Source organism: Mus pahari, chromosome 6 (genome assembly GCF_900095145.1).
Source record: "Mus pahari chromosome 6, PAHARI_EIJ_v1.1, whole genome shotgun sequence".
NCBI lineage: Eukaryota > Metazoa > Chordata > Mammalia > Rodentia > Muridae > Mus > Mus pahari.
The window spans coordinates 17012774-17038072 of NC_034595.1; the positions used below are offsets into that span (position 1 = coordinate 17012774).

The 25299-nt window shown below is 50.4% G+C and overlaps 1 protein-coding gene across 8 annotated transcripts in view; it reads left to right on the top strand.

Moving 5' to 3' along the window:
• The window catches only part of Znf618 (zinc finger protein 618), a 158307-nt gene extending 141117 nt beyond the window's left edge, over positions 1–17190 (top strand). For 3 of the 8 annotated variants that reach the window (XM_029539851.1, XM_029539857.1, XM_029539856.1), the window contains 6 exons: positions 465–704; positions 3781–3864; positions 5654–5698; positions 6583–6660; positions 14464–14565; positions 15623–17190. In XM_029539851.1, the coding sequence (XP_029395711.1) occupies positions 465–704; positions 3781–3864; positions 5654–5698; positions 6583–6660; positions 14464–14565; positions 15623–17139 (2066 nt within the window). In that variant the 3' untranslated portion in view covers positions 17140–17190. The remainder of the gene's footprint in view (positions 1–464; positions 705–3780; positions 3865–5653; positions 5699–6582; positions 6661–14463; positions 14566–15622) is intronic. The other 5 variants (XM_029539853.1, XM_029539858.1, XM_029539855.1 and 2 more) reach the window with 3 other exon arrangements.
• Positions 17191–25299: the final 8109 nt, after the last annotated feature.

The window sequence follows — 25299 nt, forward strand, 5'->3', positions numbered from 1 at the left end:
CCTCTCCCCTCTCCCCTCTCCCCTCTCCCTTCCCTGTTCCACTATCTAGCCCCATACCACCTTCTGCTCTCCATCACTTACGAGCCAGATTCCCTTTGAAGGAAAAGGGCTGAGAATCAGATATACACTAGCAAATATTCTCAGGGCTGGGGTAACTAATCCAGATTCCCCAAGGCAAAAGACCTAGACCCGCAGAGACTGCACAGAGGTGATGGGGTGAAGCAGGAAGCCCTGAGCATGATCCAGAGGTCAGGCTTCCTGAAGGTGAAAGGATAACTGGGGAAGATTCCTGACTTTCAAAGGTTCTCAGGCTCCTCGTGGGTGCTTGAGCCCTTGCTTTCTGTAGGAGGAGGGCAAGCTGGACAGAGAGGTGTCAGAGTGGGCATTCAGGGACCCGTGGCTGAGAGGCCACCTCCTTGGCAGGCTCCAAGTGCCCTCAGGGACTGAGAGCATGACCCTCTCAGGTACCGTCCCCGGGTGGGAGCCACCAGAAGATCCAGACACGGGCTCTGAGTGTTCCCATCCAGAGGTCACCCCATCTCCACGCTTCGTGGCAGCGAAGACCCAGTCGAACCAGTCGGGGAAAAAAGCTCCAGCCTCCGTGGTCCGATGTACCACCCTCTTACACCGCACCCCTCCAGCCACCCAAACTCAGACGTTCCGAACTCCAAACTCGGGATCTCCGGCGAGCAAGGCAGCTGCAGGTACTGACGGCCTTTATCACCCACGCCTCCCTGGTTTCCCACCCACCACGTGCTGTAGCTGTTCCCCTGCAAGAACAAGACTGGAGTTCCCATCATGCTTTGGTGCAGACTGGGACCCATGGCCTCCGTAACCCTGGCTTACCAAGTTATAAATCTCAAGGAGATTTATACAACAAAGTTTGCAAACATTTAAAAAGTAATTTGATGTTTTTCCCAATTCATGGTCTAATGGGATCTGTTTTATTTGGCCTTTGTGAAGTTTAAAAGCCTTTTATTAAAGATTAGTAGGAAGTATTTGAACATGAGGAGAGTCTGCATAAAATTAAGTTTGGGTTTCTGGCTGTGTTAAGACATCAAATCTGGTTCTGTGGTCATGTTCCTGCAGGGTAGTGGCTCGTGCCTCCTTCACAGTAGGTGTCTGTGCACTTCCCCTGTTCCACAATCCCCACTACCCCATGCTGCATCCCTGCCACAGTGGCCCCACGGCAGGGTGGCAGGTTTCATTTCTGATTGTGACCACACTGTTGTCTGTGACCATCCAGCCCTGTTTGGACCTCATGGCATGAGCTTTCATTGTCACCTTTCAGAAAACTATCTCAAACTGTTTCAGCACAGAAATGGCCTCCATCCAAGGGGGCGGCCGACTGCAGCTTCGTCTCTGTGGGCTCCCACTCCCTAGAGTTTACCCATGAAACCCTCCAGGAGGTAGAGACTCAGCAGGGAACCAGAGGATGTCAGCTCCAGAGGTTTCCTATGCAAAAGGGGGCTATGGGTCCGGAAGGTGACCAGGTAGCAAGGTTCCCAGTGATCGTTTCTTCCAAAACAGAAGACATACTATGTGCTAGGTAGCAGCTTCCAGGCGTCCTGGGACTCGGACTTGTATGAGAAAAGCCTTGGTCCACCTACTTAGATGACTGAGGCACTGGGTCTTTCCGTTGCTTTCAGAAGGCCAAAGCTGTCCACTAAATGTACAAAATGTTTGCCTTGAAAGGCCAGATGAACGAGCCCCTGAGGTCGTTCATTGGTAGCCTGCGCTTGCCTTTCCTCTGGTTTAAGAAGCTAATTTGGGCCAGGCTGCGGTTTTGTGTTTGCCGAACTTATACTTCCCAAAAGGAGGGGAGTCAACCAACCTTGAAGTGTGGATTTTTCAAATGCTGTGTTGTGACAGCTGCGTTTTTGCCTGCAGGTTAAGTCAGGGGGACCAAAAGTTCAAGCCCTGCTTGGGCTATAGAGTTCGTTCAAGGCCAGACTCATCAACTTAGTTAGACCCTGTCTTAAAATAAGAAAAGAGGGTTCTGGGGTCGCTCAGTGAAAAGAGTGATTGTGGAGGCCTTGCTTGGGCTTCTGTCCTCAGCACCTTAAAAGAATTAGATCGTCCCATGGTCGTCTTCGTGGTAGACATTGGCTCACCGGATTGTAGGCCCAGGGCTTTTTGGACGTTACTCTTTTATTGAGCTTTGTGGCTGAGCTTTTGAAGGTCCATAGCATCTGCAGAGAATTGTCTGTGGGGACCGTCAGTCAGTGAATGTCACTATCTCCAGGCATGTGTCAAGCAAACCATGGGCACATCAGTGGCCGCCTCTGTGAGACTTGGAATCCCTGTGGTGGATCTTACTTGGACAAACCGTATGGTCAAATCCAAGGGCACCAGGTTAGGGGCTGTGAAATGGTGCATGTGAGAGGTCGAGACTGTCACTGTCGTTGCCCTGGAGAATATGGCTGTTTGTGTGCAGGTGGACATACACACGTGGATTTATATTTCACCTGAAATACCTACCTGCCTGCTCCCCTGTGAATACAGATTAAGGTAGAGAAGGGGATCTTCCTTCTTACAGGGGAGGTACCTGCCCCCAGATAAAGCCCCACATGCTATCCTGGTGACTCCAGGAGCCTGGCAACTTCAATTTGTTTCTCTGCCTGTCAAATGGGTGGTACTGTATTCATGATGCTGGGAGGATTATCTGGTATACAGTAGGTACTCAAGAATGAGAGTCCCTCACCCTCTGTAGATAGAGAATGAATGGGCCTCCGTCAGTTTACATGCTGTCTGGAGGTACTCAACCAAGCTGTAAGGGACATAGAGGAAGCATGGTCCTGACAGTGCCAAAAAGCCTCTCCAGGCTATGGGAGAGTTGGAGGCAGACGGAAGACCTGAGCGGGCCTATAGGAACTGCCTCTGGCTGGCTGTCTCATCCGTCATCCATGTCACCCAGCACTTTGTTGGGACCGGCTGAGTGGTGTTTCTCCAACTGATTTCCAAATAGCACCACTTGGAAGGCTGTCTGATCTTTAAAATCCCTATGTTTTGGGTGCAGGTTAAGTGAAAGCCCAGTGACTCTCCCCCGGTCAGTGTCTGGGAGCCATTGGTAGCCTCATCCAAGCTGAATAAGGGGCAGGGATGGCTGAGTATCTCAAACTGACTTTCCTGAGACTTTCGTCTGCCGGATCAGCTGTGCTCTGTAGCACCCAGAGCATCATGGGAAGAGGAGCTGGGTTATCGTCTGCTCGTGTGGGTGGGGCTGTAAGTATAGAGTTTTGCTTGGCCAAGCCCATCCCTGCATTGTGGGATTTCCAGAGAGATCCTGCAGATGTAGGTTTGGGGGAAGGTACTAGACACGACTGACATTGAGCTCCTACTTCTCTATGTGAGTTCTGACCCTCCTCCCACATTCTTTGGCCTTCCCAGAGCAAGTATGAAACTACCCCCCTCTCTACTTGTCACGTGTTCTGTCCCAGGACATCCTTTAGGTCCTGAGATTCTTGTTGGGTCAAAGTTGCCTCCAGGAAATGGGCTGACATCCTCAATCCTCATTTGGGAGCTGTAGCAACAGAATCTTCCAGAGAAAACAGGAAAGTTCATCCTACCCTGGAGTAGAAAAATGGGGCCCCGACCTGTCTGCCGTCTGCATTTCACCAGTGTGTCCTTGGGCAGGTCACCCCCTTTCCCTCTCCATCCCTCTACCCCTCAGACACACATTCTCTGAGCTCCAAGGGCCGCCTGCCCACTCAGCCCTGACAGACAGACAAGCTGATCATTCCCCGTGCCATATCAAGCCCCCTCTCTGCCTCCTCCCAGCAGAAAACACCTTCAGTCGTCGAGTAGAAAGCAAAGCACAGAACCACTTTGAAGAGACCAATAGCAGCTCGCAAAATTCCAGCGGTGAGTGTGTCTGTGGTATGACATGTGGCATCACATGTCACCTCCCACAGAAGAGCAGTACCTATGACTGGGGTCTTCTGATGCATGGTGGGGCTTGTTGGGAAAGGGGCTGGGTAGGGAAATAGAAAGACAGCAGAGCTCATGAGAAGCAGAAGGGGCCTTTATATCTATGGATGCCCTTCTGTGGCTGCATTTTGTCCTTCTGCCCTTGCCCATGGAGAGGGGAACTTCCTTAATCCCAAACGCGGGCACCAACTTAGCCAGCCCAGATGGGTAACCCTAAGAGAGCCATTTGCTGAGTAGTGCCGTATGTAGCAGGCTTCTTTCCAGAGAGGCACATGGGGTGATACTGGAGCCAGAGGTCTCAGGTTCTGCACCCAATACCACGGAACAGATTCTCTTCTAGACCCTGCAGTGCTATTTATGGCTTGGCCTGAGCACTCCTGGTGGTGTTTGCTGCCACCTGGTGGCTGCCTTGTACTGGCATAGCTTGGGATTCCAGGGTTTATTGAGCCTTGGCAGGGATGTGGATGGTCACCAGCAATCCCTATCTTAGAAAGGGACAGGAAGAGTGTATGCACAGTGATGGCCAGGACAGGAGGGGACAGATCTTCTGCCACTATGAAACTGATGTCATTGAATATTAGGCCTGAGTGAATGCCCCCTTGTGCTGACACTGCCTGGTATTTACTAGTAGTGGGTGCTTCTTGGCCACCATGGGCATCAGCAAATGGTTCGGAGCCCAGAAACCAGATGGAGGCTTCTGTCTAGTATTAGACCCAAGCTCCCTCGAACCCAGGTTTGACCCCTGCTCCTCTGGCTCCAGTGAGTGGCCTAGATGAGTCCCAACTCCTCCACGGCTGCAAGGAGCTTGAGGAGCACGAACAGCCCCAGAGAACACAGGCAGGAGGAGGGGAGGGAGTATTGCTTTGGGTGTTGTTTGCCTTGTTTTACCTGGGTGCAAGCCGCTTAAGCACTTGGCACAAGTACCACTTGGGTCATCACTGTGACCCTCAGAGCTTCTGTAAGCGGTTGGTGTAAGAGGATGGATGGCATGACCTGCTCAGGGCCACAAAGAATTAAGTGGCAGCCTGGAGCTAGAACCAAGGCCTTCTGTCATGCTGTGGGCTCTCCACCCAAGCCATGCTGCACCCCTTATAGCTCTCCTGCCACCAGGGCTAACGTTTGTGTAGGGACAGCACTGTCATGGGCTGCTGCTGCTGCTGCTGCTGCTGCTGCTGCTACTGGCAGCCACCATTCATTGAGCACTTACGACGTGGCTGGCATGTGTTCAGAGCTTTGTGTGTTGCGTCTGTTTTCACCCTTTCCACAGTCCTGTGGGGATAGTGTTCCTGTTACTCCCACTTCCTGGATGAGGAAACTGAGGCTCAGGATACGTCCATTGTAGCCCCAGGTCCCCCAGACCCCCTACTCTGCCTGCACTCCACTTTGCTGCCTGCTATATTGGAGGCTTGTCAGCCCTGCTCTCTGGCAATGCCAGACAGTAGGAACGCATGCCAGAAGACAACCAAGTGGCCAAGTGCGTGGCCATATGGGCATCATACCTGGGTCACAGAGCCTCACCGACAGAGCACCCTGAGGCTCAGCCAATATCACGTGACACTGATGACTGTGCCTCTCTGCCAGCACCTCTCACCGACCTTCCCACACAGACTGTGTGTCCACCGAGGTGCTCTCTCCACTGGGAGGGCCCCCTGGCTCACCAGCTGTGATGACTTCATAGCCCCAGGACTGGGGAACACTTAGCTAAACTGTTTCTCTTTTGCAGAAACTGCAAGTCCCCTGATTTCCAACCCTTTCCCTCTCCTGCAGAGTAAGTGATGGTCCTGCTGGGGCGGGGTTGAAGAGGGCAAGGCAGGGCAGAGAGTGACTCTCTGGCCTCCCTGAGGTATAGACAGGCCTTGGACCACCCTGAGGATAACTCCCAGTAATAGCCTTGGGAGGCTGCTAAGGGCCCCGGAGGGTGGAGAGGTGTGCACAGGTAGGTATAACCCTGAGCACACAAGAGAGGGGGCAGGTTACCCACTCCTGGTTATCCAAACAGCCTCAGGACTTCTCTTCCAAGCCACCTTCCTCCCTCGTTCCCTCCCCTTCTACAGTGTGGTCTTTCTTTCCTCCCACTGCCCTTTCTTTGTCAGGCACCAGTGTGCGTCCTGGATACTCTGAGCTTTTGGTTTCGCTGCTTCCCGTTCTGCTCAGCCCATTGTCCAGCTCCTCCAGGCAGACCCGCTGCCTCACTTCCCCCTCTCTTTCTCTCATTGCTCCCCCCTCCCATTGTGAGTTTCCTTATTCATCTGTGCATGCATTCATTTTGTTTCCTCCGTGAGTGATGACCCTCGTGTGGTCCCATGGCAGAGGGTTAAGCTGTGAATCCCAAGGGGCAGAGTCTGTTTCCTGGGATCTCCTGGTGCCTGGATGTTGTCCTTCCTATATGCTCAGAACAGTGCCTGCCACGGAGTAAGCGCCCAGGAAGCAGCAGGCCCTGTTGAGTTAGCAGCCTGTATCTGTGTGGCTTCCCCTCTCTCTGCTCCTGCTTCTCCTCGGCCTTTCCGTCTCTGGGCTAGTGACAGGCCAGTGGACAGGCTGGGCCCAGGGCCCCAAGTATGCACCTGGATCTGTACCTTCGAAGCTGCCTGCAGCCAAGTGCCAGGGTGTCTGAGTATGAGCCATCTCTCACATGCCCACCTGTCTCCCCAGAACCCTACACGTGCGGCGCCTGTGGGATCCAGTTTCAGTTCTACAGCAACCTGCTGGAGCACATGCAATCTCATGCAGGTAAGGCCCAGAGACCAGCAGAACCAGCCCAGAGCACACACACACACCCCATCCCGCCATAACTGGACACATTCCGAGAACTTACCTTCTGAGCCCCAGCCAGTCTATCTTTCATCACTGGCTAGTCTGAACTCTGGCATCTCAGCTCTGCCTCAGCATGGTTTGGGGAGGAGGGAGGAAGATGGGCTTCCCAGAGGTTGCAGGTCCAAGGTGGACATGAGCAGAAGCTCATGGTAGAGAGAGGCCAGCAGTTAAGTAAATTATGCTCAGGCTTTCCCCGGGCAGTCCTGTGCACGGACCATTTCTGCCTCTCCAAAGCCCTGGCTCTCAAACTAGAGCTCATGAAGGAATGAGCAGGGAGGAGGTTGGGGCAGAGGGAGTCCACAGGCTGCCAGGGCGAGGACCACTCTCCCTCCCAGGCTCAGCCATCCACTGGCAGCCTTCTGAACCTGTCCTCACCGTTGCCATTGCACAGCTCAGGAGTTCAGCTTTCCAGTCTGTATCTGCAGACATTAATCACAGTGGCACCAGCTTCTGGTCTAAATTCTGCTTAGTCAGAATTACTGTGTGTCAATAGGGAGAGTCCCCAGGACCCAGCACTTCCACAGTTACTATGTAGCCATATAGCTGTTGCAAGAAGCCTGACTGGGGACCTCCCACGTAGGTACTACTCAGGGATCCAGGTCCTTTCCCTCTTGTGGTCCTATACACCCCTGGGAACTTAGAGGCTTTCGTCTCTGGCTGGTGGGTGTGGGGAGAGATAAGGGGTTACACAAGTGACACAGGTCCTAAATGCTGTCTCCCTTGGCACCTGAGCATCCTAAGTCTGTGGTGGAAGGCTGCTCAGAGCATCTGTCCAGGAACAACCTAACACTTTGCAGAAGGAACTGTGTATGGGCAATGGGGCAGCTAGTGCCTGTCCATCCAGATAGATCTTCCAGAGGCATTCGAAATAACACGTGAAGTGGGGTGGTGGTACACATGTATAATCTCAGCTCCTGGGAACCGGAGACAGGGGAATCACAAATATAAGGACCTCCTTGGTGACACAGACCTCGTTTCAAAAAACAAACAAACAAACAAAAAACAACAACAATGAAATGAAAAGAAACATTGTATGAAATGTGTGTGGTGTATGATGGGGACTGAGCAGTTGACATAGTTGTTACCATGTGTGTCCCCTGAGGTTTATAAAGCTGTCAGGTAATCCTCTAGATTAAGCTTGACTAGCTCAACTGACCAGGTTGTCTCAGTCACTGTTGCTGGGAAGAGACACCATGACCATAGCACCTCTTACAATAGAAAGCATTTCATTAGGGCTTGCTTACAGTTTTACAGGTTTAGCCCATTATCATCATTGCAGGGGGCATAGTGGCACACTGGCAAATCCGGTGCTGGAGAAGTAACTGAGAGTTCTACGTCCAGATCCACAGGCCGCAGGAAGAAGAGAGATACTACACCTAGCTTTGGCTTTTGAAACCCCAATACCACCCCCAGTGAAACACTTTCTTCTACAAGACCACACCCACTCTACTAAGCCACACCTCCTAATCCTTCTCAAGTAGTGCCATTCTGTGATGACCAAGCATTCAAACACATAAGCCTATGGGGGGGGGGCATTCTTATTCAAACCACCACACAGGGGCACACCACCACATTCCACTTCCTGGAATCCCACATTCCCCCATAGGTCTGCAGCCATATCATAAAGCAAAACTGTATTCAGTTCAACTTTAAGAGTCCCCATAGTTTATCACAGTCTCCACAAGTCCAAAGTTCAGAGTCTCTTTATCCTTGACTCTAAAGCCAGAATGTGGCCACAGCTGCCAAGTTCTGCTGCTTGATGGGACTGGAACATGGCCCCCTTGTTCAATTATATCTGCACCAGTTTTCTGTTGTGGATGGTTTCCTTCACTGCTTAATCTTTTCTTTTTCTTTTTTATTAGATATTTTCTGTATTTACATTTCAAATGTTATCCCCTTTCCTAGTTTCCCCTCCCGAAAATCCCCTATCTCCTCCTCCCTCTCCCTGCTCCCCAACCCACCCACTCAATTCCTGGTCCTGGCATTCCCCTATATGGGGACATAGAATCTTCACAGGACCCAGGGCCTCTTCTCCCATTGATGACTGACTAGGCCATCCTCTGCTACATATGCAGCTAGGGCCATGAGTCCCACCATGTGTTTTCTTTGATTGGTGGTTTAGTCCCAGGGAGCTCTGGAGGTACTGCTTAGTTCATATTGTTGTTCCTCCTATGGGACTGCAGACCCCTTCAGCTCCTTGGGTCCTTTCTCTAGCTCCTTCATTGGGTACCCTGGGCTCTGTCCAATCTTTCCTTTAATCACTTTTCACAAGTTGGAAGCTTAGCTGGGTACGGTTTTACACTGAGGTTACCACTGCCTTTATTCATTTGGCTTCAGGTGTTTTTTTAAAAAAAACATTTTATGTCCTTGAACAAAGGACATAGCTCCATCACACTTCCTGGTCTGCTTTTCTCTTCAAACTGTACAATTTGTAATTTTCCTTAATAAGATTGCTCCTTTTCATAATAGAGCTGCATAAGAGTAGCTACTAATAACCATAGTCAAGGCATGGGGGTGGGGAGTAGCCACATTCTTTGCCAAAATATCACAAAAAAAAAAAAAAGGTCTCTAGGCCATTTATAATATTCTTTCCCTCTGAAACTTCCTGAGCTAGGCCCCACAGCTCAGGTCTCCCCAGCACTGCTTTCTACACTCCTGCTAATAAGGCCCACTAAGCCCCACTGAAAGCCTTCAACAGAGTCCTAATTCAAAGCCCTGAAGCCACCATTCTACCCACGATCTGGTCAGGCCTGAGTCAGGAATATCCCACTCCCTGGTATCAGCTCCGCCTTAGTGAGTTTCTATTGCTGTGAAGAGACACCGGGACCACAGCAGTTCTTATAAAAGAAAACGTTTCACTGAAGCCCTGCTCACAGTTCCAGAGGTTTAGTCCACTATCATCGTGTCAGAGAGCATGGTGCCGCCCAGCAGACAAGGTTCTGGTGAAGTAGCTGAGAGTCCCACTAAGCCTGACTTGGGCGTGTGAAACCTCAGAGCCCACCCTCAGTAACACACTTCCTCCTGCAGGGACACGGCTACCCCCCAAGAACACGCCTCCTAATGCATCTCACTCCCCAGTGACTAAGCTTTCAAATATGTAAGCCCATGGGAGCTGCTCTTAACTCAAACTGTCTCACATGGGTAGACTTCATCTTCCATTAGATGATACAATGTTACTCTAGCCTCCATTCACACATTTCAAAGAGTGCTGTACACGAGGCAGTAATTCATATTGCCTTGGGAGAGCTCCCCCTCCTATGAATCATTCTACAAACACAGCCAAGCTTTTGAGTTGTAATCAGAACTCCAGAGTTCGGCCATGAGACTTCAGGCAGGAATCTCTCCCCATCTTTAAAAGCAAGGACATATACTCCTGTTGCCTGGTGTCTTTGTCTCACATTTGTGAGAATGTGGGAGACATTTCAGGTGTCTCCCAGTGACTCCACGATCAGCTAGGGGTAGTTCAAAGCATTTACACACGCCCCTAATGGGATTTATAGCCCTGGAGGTGATAGCCATGGACTCTCTCTTTGGGCACCATGTCTGGTTCCTGAGCCTTACAGCCCAGCCTCCCACAGTTAACTACAGTTAATTCATATTCATTCATGCCTCCTCGCTTCTGTCTGTCTCTGTTTGCCTCTGTCTCTGTTTCACGTCTGTCTCTGTCTCTGTCTCTGTATGATTCCCTCTGTCTCTGTCTTTCTATCTGTGTGTGTGTGTGTGTGTGTGTGTGTGTGTGTGTGTGTGTGACTCTGTCTCTCTCTCTCTCTCTCTCTCTCTGTGTGTGTGTGTGTGTGTGTGTGTGTGTGTGTGTGTGTGTGTGTGTGTGTGTGTGTAGCTGTGAGTTTGGATGTGGGTGCTTCCCCATCATTCTGGCAGATGGCGAACAGAAGCTCGACGATTCAAGTCTGGGCTGAGCCAGGAAGTGGCCGCACTATCTCTCAGCATCTTGGCTTGTTCAGAGTCTCTGAAGGGCTGCTTTGTGCTGGTCCAGCGCAGCCAGAGAATGCCTTCTACACAATCCAGTGCAAAGCCAGGCAGAATCCCAGCCAGGCTGAATCAGGATTAAAGGATTGACTTCATGGAGGGAAATTAAGCATTGTGAGCTGCACAGTTCACAGCGCCGATGATAAGGGGATCAGCCTCAAGTAACACCAATCTCATTATGAGCCCCTGAACGGCACAGGCTGATTCACACTGGTTAACTTATATGCTGAAGGGAACCTGCCTGCCCTGGTGACAGGTCAGGAGCAGGACTAGCAGTCATGATGCTGTCTATAGTGAGTGGTAGTGAGTGCTTGCCATGTGCTGGGTACTGGCCATGGGTCAGGTATGTTGACTGAGGTACATTTCCATCCCCTTTATAAAGGCCTAGAAAACTATGTCTGCCATAGCTCGTAACTATCTAACATCATTTCAACTGATACTTGCTGCCAGGTCTTGGTCTGAGGGTTTTACATATATTCACCATTTAATTCTCCAAGTAGCTCCCTACATGCCACATTAACTCCATTTCACAGAAAAGGATGCTAAAGAGCTGGAAAAAATGGCTCTTAGTACAGTGTTTGCCTTGTGGGAATGAGGAGCTGAGTTCAGTACCCAAAACCCACATAGAATGACTAGGCATGGCAATATACACTTAGGCAAGGAGAGGTGAATCCTTGGGGCTCCCTGGCCAGCCAGCCTGGCCTACCTAGTAAGGTGGGTGCCAGTGATAGTGTCTGTATCAAAATAAAATAAAATAAAATAAAATAAAATAAAATAAAATAAAATAAAATAAAGCGGGGGCTGGGGGCGGAGAGAGTGGCCCCTAAGGAACAACAGTCAAGATTGTCATCTGACCTTCACACATGTTGGCATTCATGCAGCACACACCTGCATATGCTCACACACATACCAAGAAAAAGGAGTCTGAAGCAAAAGTGATTAAATTCACTTGTCAGGGTTATAAACTCAGTGATAATTGGACCGGGATTCTCACTCCAGGAATGAGCTCTGTTTAGATTGCATGGCCTTTAACATTCACGCTGAAGCCGTGGTCTGCCTTGGTGGAGTCAGTGGATTGAGTCAGGGCTGGGCCCTTGAAGCCCTCACCAGTAAGGGTGGAGAACACAGTTCAGAGGTACCCAGGAGTCTTTGCAGAGAATAAATTAAATCAGTGGTTCTGTCTTACCCTGGGGAGGTGGCCAACCCTGATTTCTAATCCCTTGAACCTCTTCACAACTTTGGAATTCCTTTTTTCCTCTGTAAGAGTTTTTCAGACCTTTCCTTCCAAAGATGAGGGTTGCAGAGGTGATGTGTTCAAAGACTATGATACCTTCTATGACCTAGCCTGACCTCACTCCATCACCCGTTGGCGGTACAAGTTGAGCATCCCTCTTCTGAGATGCTTGGAAGCAGAAGTGTTTCCGTTTGCACAGCTCAAAGTATGGGATATTTGATTATGTAGAGAATGCATTCTAACTATTCTCATTCCTTCCCAGTTTCTCAGCTTCTGCTGACCTCCTTCCCTCCAAAAGCATTTCCTCACACTCCTGTCTATCTGGTTTGTTTCGTGACTTACTGAATTTAAGCTGTCTGTGTGACCCTGGGTTTAGAAGTATCCATTGGATCATGGTGAACTTAGCAGTGGACAAGCGATTGAAGATGATTAATTCCCATCTTCCAGAGCCTGTTATAGCTGATAGTGTAGTAGTAAGGGATAGGGCTCCACAGCCCTTCCCACATCCATGGCTGATTGCTGACAGGGACGGTCTTCTATAGGCTCAGTGCTGGTAACCGAAGGTGCTCTGAGTTCACGACTGTTATGGTTGTGTAATGCCTAGAAGGTGACATCCCTTCTCCCTGTCTTTAGCTCTTCCATTCTTCCTGCTCTCTCCTCCTCCGTTTCCCTGAGCCTGAAGAGGAGTAGTGCAAGGTCTTTTATAGGGTGAGGCGCTCCGACATCATTTATCCCTGGTGCCCTAGGCAGCCACGAATCTCTGCACTCCACTTATGTTCACTGTGAAAGAAGCTTCTCGAATTAAGGCTGATAGAAGTGTTTGTCTAGTTGTATGAAAGAGGCGCTTAGTCATTTTAGTTAAACAGTAGTAATAAGTTATACCCCTGGGTCTCTGGCTTCTCCAAGTATGGATTGTTGGCCTGGCTTATAGTACTAAGCATGGATTCCTTCCTGTGGAGTGGCGCTCAAATTGAATCAGAGGGTGATTAGTGGATTACACAACAGTTGTACTGCTACTCCACGGGTGGGCACGTCTTGCCTAGAAGGTTGATGAGTAAGATTCACAGTGAGGTAAGTTCATTGACTGGCTGCCTGCATCGCAACTCCTGGCTCTTTGAAAGTTAGCCAGGAGGGAGGCTATTTCCCATGAGTTCCGACTTGCTTTCCCTTTCTCTGATCAGTGGTGTGTGTAGAGTTTTCAGCATCCCAATCCCGTTCATCTCTCCATTCCTTTGTATCCACCCTCTGCCCTCAAACTTTCCCCAAAAGACAAATTTTAAAAAGAATACATACATACATACATACATACATACATACATACATACATACATCTTGTCATGGAAGCTATAGTATGTCACAGTGTGTCCCACAGTGTACTCTTTTATCCATACATCTTTACTTATTCATTGAAGTGAGTCATTGGTCTGATTTGAAGCCTCTGGCTTCTGCTACACCATCAATACTGCATGCTCACTGGGACTCCTCTCAGATATCCTGTTGTTGCCTTGTGTCATGGAGGTCCTGCACCTTTAGTTCTACAGGACTGGCCCCTTCATGTGTTCCAGCAGTTCATAGATTGGGTAGATGTTGGGGTGAGCCAACTCGAAGCTCTGGATCTGAGCCTGGGTGGTAGCTGAATCTGTCAGCCCAACAGCTCTCCTGTACCCACACCACCAGGGCAAGCTCTCTAGCACAGTCCTGGCTAGCTTACCCAGTACTGCAGCCAACAAGGGATAGGACCAGCTCTCCTGAAGTCATGACCTCAGGGCTGGCTCACTTGTGCCTTTGCCACCAGGGCCAGCTCTACTGTGCTCCCTAGTCATGGTGTAGGACCAGTTCTCCTGAGGGGCAGGGTCAGCTCTGCACAGACCATCGACATAGTCCCGTCAGTCCTGTGAGTGGTAATTTGAGCTATGGACTCCTACTTCTGCATGGCCATAGACCCAGACATGGCCCTCAGCAGGAGCACAAGCCAGAACTTCACCATGTCTTCAGGTGGCAGAGAAGGCTATTCATCTCCACCCTCTGTCTCCAACCCCACCTCTCTTCATAGTGCTCAGACCATCCCCTTCTCTTTATTTCCCATCTGTACCCCCGATTCTGGCACGCTGTAGTGGCTTCTGCTGTGGATGGGCTGCAAAGCTAGTGACTTCTGGGTAAGCATAGGGTGCCTGGAGGGCTGATGTTCTTTGTAGGAGTCCTCTACGTCCTAGGCTTTTCCCTGTTGTCTCCATAGTCCTTCCTGAAGTTGTGGGGTAACCATACTATTGTCCTAAGTTTCTAGATTGTACAGACGAGGCTTTGAAACCGTAAACAGACGTGTGGGAAGCCTGAACTCAACTCCCTGTGGCACGTGTTGCTTTACCCCTTGTCGCTCCTCACCCCCACGCCCCACCCCTGCCCCCCACACCCCACCCTTGCCCCCTCGCTCTTACCTTGCTCTTCAGCATCCTCTTACCTTTCAACGTGACCAACCCATTACTCCCTTTCCTCTGCAGCTGACAATGAAAACAACATCACCTCCAACCAGTCCCGATCTCCACCTGCTGCAGTGGAAGAAAAGTGGAAACCTCAGGCCCAGAGGAACAGTGCTAACAACAGTAGGTCTCAGCATGTTGGAGCCCGGGACCCCTGAAAGTCCTACAGCCCCAGTGCATCTATAGCCTGTCTTCCCACTGCATCTTTTGCCTGTCTCTCTACTGCATCTATACCCTGCAGCCCCACTGCATCTATACCCTGTCTTCCCACTGCATCTATAGCCTGTCTCCCCACTGCATCTATACCCTGTCTCCCCACTGCATCTGTAGCCCGTCTCCCCACTGCATCTATAGCCCGTCTCCCCACTGCATCTATAGCCCGTCTCCCCACTGCATCTATAGCCTGTCTCCTCACTGCATCTATAGCCTGTCTCCCCACTGCATCTATAGCCTGTCTCCCCACTGCATCTATACCCTATCTCCCCACTGCATCTATACCCTGTCTCCCCACTGCATCTATAGCCCGTCTCCCCACTGCATCTATACCCTGTCTCCCCACTGCATCTATAGCCCGTCTCCCCACTGCATCTATACCCCGTCTCCCCACTGCATCTATAGCCCGTCTCCCCACTGCATCTATACCCCGTCTCCCCACTGCATCTATAGCCCGTCTCCCCACTGCATCTATAGCCTGTCTCCTCACTGCATCTATAGCCTGTCTCCTCACTGCATCTATAACCTGTCTCTCATTGCTAACACCTGTACTTCGTGTGAGACCGAAGATGATGCTTACTTGTCATTAGGACTCAGGCAGGAATTCTTAACTTACAGACAGGCAAAAGAAAGCCAGGAAGAAGGTGTGTGTGTGTGTGTGTGTGTGTGTGTGTGTGTGTGTATGTAATTCCTGCTGAGGAAAAGGTTGTATTGAAAGGTTTAGGTGACTGGCACATGTGGCAAGTATGTTGCATACATACCACTATATACCCACAGTAGGCATTACTTATCAACCATAGAACTTTATCCCTATGGTGCCATGGGGATATGGTACAGACCATACCAATTTGTATGCAAAACAAAATCTATTTGTTCTTCATGCTAACCATTGAGGATATTGCTACTGTCAGGTTAAGCAGTTTTGAATGTCAAAAGTAATCCTTTCTCTTTTTGTGTCCCCTACCAGCCACAACCAGTGGTTTGACACCTAACAGTGTAATCCCTGAGAAGGAGCGGCAAAACATCGCAGAGCGGCTACTGCGGGTCATGTGCGCTGACCTGGGTGCACTGAGTGTGGTCAGTGGGAAGGAGTTCCTCAAGTTGGCGCAAACCTTGGTAGACAGTGGCGCCCGCTATGGGGCCTTCTCAGTCACTGAGATCTTAGGCAATTTTAACACCTTGGCACTGAAGCACCTGCCACGCATGTACAACCAGGTGAAGGTGAAGGTGACATGTGCCCTGGGCAGCAATGCTTGCCTGGGCATTGGTGTCACATGCCACTCCCAGAGTGTGGGCCCTGACTCCTGCTACATCCTCACGGCCTACCAGGCTGAGGGTAACCACATCAAGAGCTATGTGCTGGGTGTGAAGGGTGCAGACATTCGTGACAGTGGTGACTTGGTACATCACTGGGTGCAGAACGTGCTATCAGAGTTTGTGATGTCAGAGATCCGGACCGTATACGTGACAGACTGCCGGGTGAGCACGTCCGCCTTCTCCAAGGCCGGCATGTGCCTTCGCTGCTCAGCCTGTGCCTTGAACTCAGTGGTGCAGAGTGTGCTGAGCAAGCGGACGCTGCAGGCCCGCAGCATGCATGAGGTCATCGAGCTGCTCAACGTGTGTGAGGACCTAGCAGGCTCTACGGGCCTGGCCAAGGAGACCTTCGGCTCTCTGGAGGAGACGTCACCGCCACCCTGCTGGAACTCAGTGACGGACTCGCTGCTGCTGGTCCACGAGCGCTACGAGCAGATCTGTGAGTTCTACAGCCGTGCCAAGAAGATGAACCTCATCCAGAGCCTCAACAAGCACTTGCTGAGCAACCTGGCCGCCATCCTGAGCCCCGTGAAGCAGGCCGTCATAGAGCTGAGCAACGAGAGCCAGCCCACCCTGCAGCTTGTGCTCCCTACCTACGTCAGGCTCGAGAAGCTGTTCACAGCCAAGGCCAACGACGCGGGCACCGTCAGCAAGCTGTGCCATCTCTTTCTGGAAGCGCTCAAGGAGAACTTTAAGGTGCACCCGGCCCACAAGGTAGCCATGATCCTGGATCCTCAGCAGAAGCTCCGGCCGGTGCCGCCCTACCAGCACGAGGAGATCATCAGCAAAGTGTGTGAGCTGATTAATGAGGTAAAGGAGTCCTGGGCCGAGGAGGCCGACTTCGAACCTGCTGCCAAGAAGGCCCGCTCAGCCACCGGAGAGCACCCCGCCGCTCAGGAGGATGACCGGCTGGGCAAGAATGAAGTCTATGATTACCTTCAGGAACCCCTCTTTCAGGCCACTCCTGATCTCTTCCAGTACTGGTCATGCGTGACCCAAAAGCACACGAAACTGGCCAAGCTAGCCTTCTGGCTCCTGGCGGTTCCTGCTGTGGGGGCTCGGAGTGGGTGTGTAAATATGTGTGAACAAGCACTTCTGATCAAGAGGAGGCGACTGCTTAGTCCCGAAGATATGAACAAGCTCATGTTTTTGAAATCTAACATGCTTTAAGACTCAACTTTGAGGGAAAAAAAAAACAGACAAAAAGAAGAAAAACATTAGGAACACACACAACACTGTCACAAACAAAGAAATTTAAGTTCTAAACACTGTGGAACCTCATTGTAAATGCCCCTTGGAAACTTAAGTGCTTTTTTTTCGGGGTGTGTGTGTGTGTGTGTGTGTGTGTGTGTGTGGTGTAGTGTATGCACACGTGTCCATACCCACACACATGACATTGCATGGGAAGAGGGTGTGGGAAGCTCATACTCAAATGCACAGCCAGAGAACCTCCATGTGTGTGCGCACACACACACAGGCACACACACACATACACACACACACACACACACACACAACCCTGGTGCGTGCATGCATGCCTTTCCTCGGACATGTGTGCACTGAGCAGGGTGTGTCAGGAAAGCTGAGAGACCGGGAAAACAGAAGTGGTTTCACTTTTCTCGGACAGGGGCTCTAAGGACTCCCGTTTTCAGGTGTGCAGATTGGGAGAAGCTGGGGTTGTGAGATATTCAGGCAGCTGAGGGCTGAAGTGGCTTGAATTCCCATCCCCCAACCCCAGCCCTCCCTCACCATCCCTTCATCCCCTCAACCCGTGGTGCCCATCCTCCGCCCCAGCTGCTCCGGCCGGTTGTCCAAACTGTGTCAGATGGACAGTTTCTGCACTGGACTTTCTTGTTTCACCTTCAGGGCATTAAGCTGCTGTGCCTGGGACCTCCCCCTCGGATGTCCAGGGCAGCTGCCTTAGAAAACACACTATCTATCTCCCCAAATCAGGAAAGGAGACTCTAGAAATATAAAGCTGATGTTCTACTTTTTAATATAAGAGAGAGAGAAAAGAAAAGACTTTCTTTTTCCAGAGACATAGCTGACTCTCCACTCAGTTTTGTTGTTGTTGTCGTCGTCATTTTTTTCACAATACTTTAGCAATTTTTTTTATCTTATATGGGGGACTCGGCTTCTTCTCACGTGTGATTTCTGGGAGGCACTGAGTGTCTGACTTACATTGTTTTACTTGCCCTCTTTTAATTCCTAAGTCACACTGTAAACTAGCTCATCTCAATGGCGGTGTCCAGGACTCGCCTAGCCAAGATCAAGGCCACGGCCATGGATCTGGAGTGGGGAGCTGGGAGGAGTCCTGGGTCCTTAGCCGTGGGGCTTGGTGGAAGCTATAGTGGGAAGCATGTGGCTTTAGGGACCCTGAATGTCATCGAGAGAGCCGCTGCCTGGTTCCTGCCTGTGGTCGTGTGAATGTCCGCCTCTTGAATGTCTGCCTCCTGTCCTCAGACTGCTTCCTCCTGCTCTCTATGGCCTGACCTCCAGTTCTGCGGGGACACTGACCTAAGTCCATGTTTGTGTCTGCCAGACCCGCAGCCTCTCCCTCTCCCCAAATCCCAGGGGTTCTGGGAGTTTACAGCTCTCAGAGGTCCCCACAGGCAACTCAGACCTGTAGTCAGGACAGTGGTGGAGCACAGGATGTTGCTGGCTGAACAGTTGGCATTCTGCAGGTGGATGTGCTTGACTAAATGCTGTGAAAGGGGTTGCTAGCCCTTGCTTCTAATCCCCTTGGCCAGGAACTAACGCTTCTACACACAGTCCAGGTGCCAAGAGGGGGGCTGCCATTCTCTTCACAGGATGATGAGCATAACTGCCCCATAAAGGTCTTTAGCTTGGTCTCTCTGATCCCTCCAGTGACCACAGCTGTGACATGGGGATGCTTACACATCAGGCTGAGAATGGCCACCCCTGAGGGGCTATTTGCATAAGCACCTCTCCTACCTGGGGCTTGGACTGCCCCCCTCCTCCGTCATAAAGCATTACTCCACTGAAAGATACCTCGACTTCAAAAGCACTGTACCCGTAGCCCTGACCCATCAGCAGGAGGGGAGTGGAGATGACGTGAAGGCTCAGTGGCTTCCAGTTATCCTCAAGGTTCCAGAACTCTGCCCTTGAGGCCTAAGCCCACACTCTTCGCCTCACAAGTCTAACCGAGCTCTCCTGTAGAGTCTCAGACACACAAACAGATCAGAGAAGACCGCATCCACATCCACTCCAGCAAGCTATGGTCTCAGGAACCACCGTACAATCCCTACTGCCAGGGATGTTGTAGACATTCCCATCACGGTGTCCTCAACTTGGCACTTACCATCAGAAGAACTTCTGTCCACAGTGGAGAGATCCAGACAGGAACTGAATGTCGCACCCTGAAGAATGTAGGAATGTCTTCTCACTGCCCGTGGACTTCCGGGAGGCGGGCTCTGGATTGATGATGAAGGATACCTCCGGTCTCCCTCGGCTGTTGGAAATGGGGCCGTAACCCAGCACTTGTAGCCACACTGGAAGCTGGGTGCTTCGTGCAGTCAGTGAAAACAGATCCTCAGGCAGAGCTGGGCCCGAGCTGCTGTTACAGCCAACCCCAGATGTGCGTTGCAGGTATTCTTTTGGAGAATGGAATATTCTCCCTCCAGAAAGAAAATTAGCGTTAAACTCCAGGCATATGGTCAAAGGTAGTCACCTCCTGTCCAGTTCATTTGCACCTTGAATCATCTCTCCTTGAGGCTTAGATTGCCTCTTTAGGTTCAGCGTGAGCCCCACTTGGTCCTCAGAAACCCATCGCTGGGATGCCTCGTCCTCAAAGATTAGAAGGCTCTCATTTCTCTCTAGAGTCCCCAGCTGGAAAAATTGCCCAGTGTCTGCTGTCATCTGGTCTATCTCCATAGTGCCCATCCTGCAGCCAACAGCTCAGCAAATCCCAAAGATCCCCCAGGTCCAGCCACAGGCCCCATCAACAGCAATATCCAACTTACCAAATTCTAGTTCAGCCAAAGCACTAAGAAAGGCCCTTCCAGTTGATCTCCAGTGGCCTGGGCTGGCCTCAGCCTTCAGAAGGGTTTTGCCATCTGCCTCCTGATTCTGTGATCAATATAGGTCTTTCCACCACAGGCTGTTGGGGGCTGTGACACCAGGAAGCTGGGCCATTTCTAGCATACAGCCTAGCCTGAGCTGTATGATTCTCTGGACACAAATGGTCGTTGCTTTCACATCCGTGGACTCAAACGCAGAAGGAGAGAAGAGGCACTTCCTTCCATTAGCAAGGTTCTCCCCTCCAGGCTGCAGTCACTTTGTTTCCCTGGTGAAGCCCAAGCCAGGGCCTGCAGCTTGTTTGCCTGGGATTCAGTCACTCAAGTGGTCGCAGGTCTATGAGGAATGGTTATACATGGAAGCACTTATTCTCAGCATGGTTCTGTTCCCAACACCCGAGTCCTCCTGCCAAGCTTCCCTTGCACGGCTTTCAGCTCCCAGGATGCAGTGCATCCTGAGTGAACACAGCTGCCTGCATCCCATCCCTAGAAGGAAGCTGCATATTACAGCACTAGTGATGCTGTCACCATCCTGCCTGATGGCTCCGCATTAGGCATTGTGGGGTTGGCGCTAGGCAGAGGGAAAAGTACCTGTTTCCTGGTGAGAAGGGCAGTTGGTGACACTGTTGAGAACTTATCCCCAGGTTTCTAGGAAGGACCTGGACACCAGCCGTGTGGGCTGGCCAAGAGTCTTCATTCGACAACTTTGATCTCCTGCACTTTGAAGAAACGGAAGAATTCTACAAGGCATGTTTTCCACTGTGAAGCTGAATCTCTGCTTTTGGAGCCCCCTCACCCCCCCCTTTTTTTTGAGAAAGGTCCACTATTTTCCTGGCCTCAGGCTAGACTTCCTGAGGAGAGTGTGGGTGCCGTAAATGCTCGCTCGAAGGACACAGGGTCACCAAGAAATAGCAAAGCTCGTATGTGGGCGGGATGCCACACCAGACCTTGTCATATCATGCTCGAAGAGGAGAGCACAGGACACTCGGTACCCCATAAGCTATGCCAGGCTCCTAGCTTCCTGGTCTTGGTAGCCGTGTGACACTGCTACGTCTGTCTTTTATCTGGAAGAAGGTTTCTGGAGGGCAGAACCAAGAGAGTGAGGCTCAGGCTATACCCTGGAGACAGTGCACAGGGGCTCCTGTCTCCAGGGCCGTGGGAGAGCTGGTGAGGAGGCTGCCCCTCCCCTTCACTGTGGCAAACGTTTGCTAGGCAAACCAATGATGCGGTGTTTCCTCATGTTTCCCTCCCATCTCCCCTTTGCAGGCTCTCCAGGGGGCGGGGGTGGTTGTGGCTGTGGTTGTTTTTCTTCCTCTCTTATTTGGGTCTGAGGATGGTCGTCTGGAGAGCCCTGGCTTTGGCCAAGGGAACCTGTGGTCTCTGAGCACATATAGACCTCACGTGGAAGAGGGTGGTGCTTTAAGGTTCCACTCCCACTTTGGACATTGTCTAGCCTTGGAGTTGGCATTGACATCACCACCTGCCAAGGTCCTACCATTCCTTGGGCACCTTGACTCTTTGAACCAAAGGTCCTTAAAGGGGCAGAGCCCAGCCTTGTCCTTAGGCCCGCTGGAAGGGGGGCTCCCACAATCCAGGTGCCAGAAGGCTCACCTAGGACTGTTCTCCCAGCCAGCAAGGATGGGTGGCTTCCCAAACAGTGCTCGAGCTTGTGGCCTGACTTGGGCTGGGCCTGGCCAACCATGAAAGAGCAAGAGCCATGTGGCAGACCTTCCAGATCCCAGGCATCAGGAAACCATTTTGTATAACAGCCCGAAGCAGAGATATTTTTAAGACGCATGAATCATTTTCAGTTGTCTTCTGATCCTATCTTTTTTTTTTCTTTTCCCCATAACTTCCCGTTGGTGATCCATTCACATCAGGTAAATCTTGAGAACACCTTGGTGCCCCATTCCTCCTGCCCTCCTACTCAGTGACCACGTGTGTGCACCTCCATCCTGTCTCAGCAGTAAAGACGTTCTAGGCAATACCATAGACACATCCGTGTCTTGCTTCGAGTGCAAGAAACTCAAGTCATCTTAAAAAAAAATTTAAAAAACACAAAAAAAATTTACAAAAAAGCAAACACACACACAAAAAATATCTTTTTTAGGCCAGAGTTTTCTACAGGTATTAATGAATATTTTTCTTAATCCTTATAAGTTTTATGTGTTTAATATTTCTTAATACCAGTAGTATTAATTTATACTTTTGTAGCAACATAATATTTTTATAAACAGCCAGTGCTTGGCTCAAGTCTTCACGGGGGTTTATGCAGGGCTATCTTAGGGACCCTGTGTACCATGTACTGTATTTAAAAAAAAAAAAAAGTTACCCAGTGTCACACTTGCTGTGTTAATAACAAAGACGTCACTGGCGGTCTCCTGTATTGATGGTGTGGATGCAACAGTCCTTCCGGGAGCCACATTGCATGGGGGTTCAGTTGCCAGTTCTTGTGATACATAAACTCCCAAGGCCGAACTTGAGGGTTTATTTAGGGTTTTCTGTGTGTCCTTTGGGATGTTTTATTTTACTTTGGTTTGGGTACTGTTTCTCCATTTTACAGCCAGATTGGTTTCATGGTGTTTAAACATTTTACTGATGTTAAATGGAAGAAAGGAACAGAAAGTTTTTAAAAGAGATTTTTACAAAGTAATAAAATGTAAAACTGAGCTGTTTCAATGTTACTGTCTTTCCGTGTCTGTTCTTGTCCACAAGTGGACTATTTCCATGGATTGTGGAGAAGAGGAAGGTTCCACTGGGTTCCTTAAGTCACCAAAAGCCCTGGCCCAAGATTCAGTTCCTCCCACGACCCCCAAACCATTTCCCAGCTGGTTGATGCCAAGGTAAAAAGACATCCTTCCATGACTAGAGGATCATTCGCCTAAGGGCGCTCCCGAGTTCATGTCAGTGTTGTATTTATGGTTTTACAATAAAACAACCTTTAGGAACCTCTGTTGTGTGTTGTTTTTCTTAGGGTTGGGGTTGGGACATATCATCCACACAATACAGATCCTGCAGGCTAGAGGACACAAGTCAGGTACTGAGGTGGCATGAGCCTGTCGCACTCTGAAGTCATGCTTGCCCATTCTTCATTTAAGAGTCATTGGTTGACACAGCGGAGACCTGGCTCAGTCTTTGGTGGATATGGAGGAAGGCACCCCAGGATTCTGTGACCTGCTGTGAGATGACTTGTAGAGGTCTGTCTCGGAGAATAGTGGATGGGGTTTAGTCAATCCTGCTGGTTCAGTACAGAAGGCACACATCTAAGTGGACCTGGCCCCACAGTCGCCCATGAGGCTCTTGTACCTTTACTGTCGTCACTGGGTCTCCCATGCAATGTGCATGCGTTTACAGCCGTTACATGTATCATTTGTTTCCTGACAGCACTGGACTCTAAACACATGAGAGGTAGCTCCTGCCACTTGTTTAGAATCTGATGTCACAGACAAGAGGACATTTTTGCTTTCCTTCCGTAGGCTTGAAGTTGAGGGAGAAAAGATCCCACTGGAAAATGAACTGTGGCCCATGTGGAGGGGAGGGTATAGGACCTCAAGGGAGCCCAGCACAGGAAAGCTGCCCCCTTAGTCTGCAGGTAAGTAAAGCGCAGACCCCCTCCCCACCTCAGGCTCCACCCACGCCCCTCACTAGTGCTGAGAAACTCCATTCTAAGATGATGAGTTATTAGTATCTTCTGAAAAAAATTCCTTCGAATTATGTGCAGATGGCCTCTCTATACTTGGCCCCTTCCCAGCTGGCAGCAGCCTAGCCCTGCAGGCATGCCCCTGAGAGCTTCCACAAGGGAATCATGGGCATCTCTGTACCGGCAGGTAAAGTTGGCACAGGAATTTCCCCACGGCTAAAACTATAAGGAAGTCTGTAGTGTCCACAAATTTTCTGAATTCCTTGACCTCGAGGGTCAAATAGGCCAGGCCCCTGGGTCTCACCACTGGAGGGCTAGCCTCTGGGTTATGGCCATTTAAGAAGATGTTTCTTAAGTAGCCACATCTATACTGTAGCAAGTCAATATGAAGAATAACCATTAAAACCCCAAGGCCAGGCTGGATACTCTGTGCCTCCTCAGGGTAAGGGCTCCTGGGCAGAGAATGGATCTTGATCCCTTTTGGGAGAAGTGTTGTGGATTCCTGGGACTGAGTTACAGATAGTGCTCACCTGAGGGATGGTTGTGTTGTCGGGGTACACGATTTATTTATTAGTTAAAGCTGTAGCGAGTCCTGGGAATGGCTGTCCTGAGGGATAGCTCAGAACTGTCACAGAAGCAAATGCCTTCAGGACAGACAATTGGAGACAGGAAAAGTGAGCTACAGGGAGCAGTATCTTCAGGGGACAGCTCAGGGCCCTCAGCTTATCTTCCCTGAAAGAACCAAGTGGCCTATCTGGGGTAGCACACGTCTGATTCCAGGACTGGATAGGTAGAGGCAGGGCAATCTTGGGTTTGAGACCAGCCTGGACTACATAGAAGGATCTTGACCCAAAGCCACTAAGAATTGAGCAGATTTTTATGATGACATTTGGTTTTTAAATAGAGAATTCAGGACTATACAACAAACAAAAACCCACCATGAACCTGATGTTCCAAACCACTGGTGGGAGCCAGCCAGCATATGGAACTTGTATTTAATATTTGCCCTCTTAAATATTTGTCCTTCAGGGCATTCCAAAATGCTCCACTTCAGAGTGGTCCCTCCAAACTCCCATTGGCAGCTGTCTCTGGCTGATGAGGATGGATATAATCCTGATGATGTTTGTTAGCCCCAGCTAGGGGGCCTTTCCACAACTTTCTGCACTGTTGCCTGTCTCCCTGGTGGCTTCTAACCTGTCTACTTCAGACCAGAGCCAAGATCATAAACACTGCCCCTTCAGATGATCTTTTCTGTTGGAAACTAGAAACCCCAAGTCCCAGACTTTAAAGAAAAGGGAAGTGTCTATGTGTCTCAGGAGACTATAGACTGTTCTAGGCTCACATCCTGCCTGCCTGACAGAATGCACCAGCAACTGGCCTCCAGGCATGAGAAGCAATCCCTTTGCCGACCTAGCCGTCCAGTCTGGACCCTGTGGTCCCTTCCCAGAGCACTGGCCTGGTTTCTGCTGCCAGGATGACTTCCCACGTGAGAGCATACCAGGCCAGGCATCTTCAACCTCCATCATTATCTGCCCAGCACCGGGGTACTGTGTGGATACAGTTAGTACCAGAAAATTACTGGAGATTCGCCAGGGCATGGGCATGGGCCAGGCTTGTCCTCAAGATACCCCTAGCCCAGCCCAGTGCTTTGGA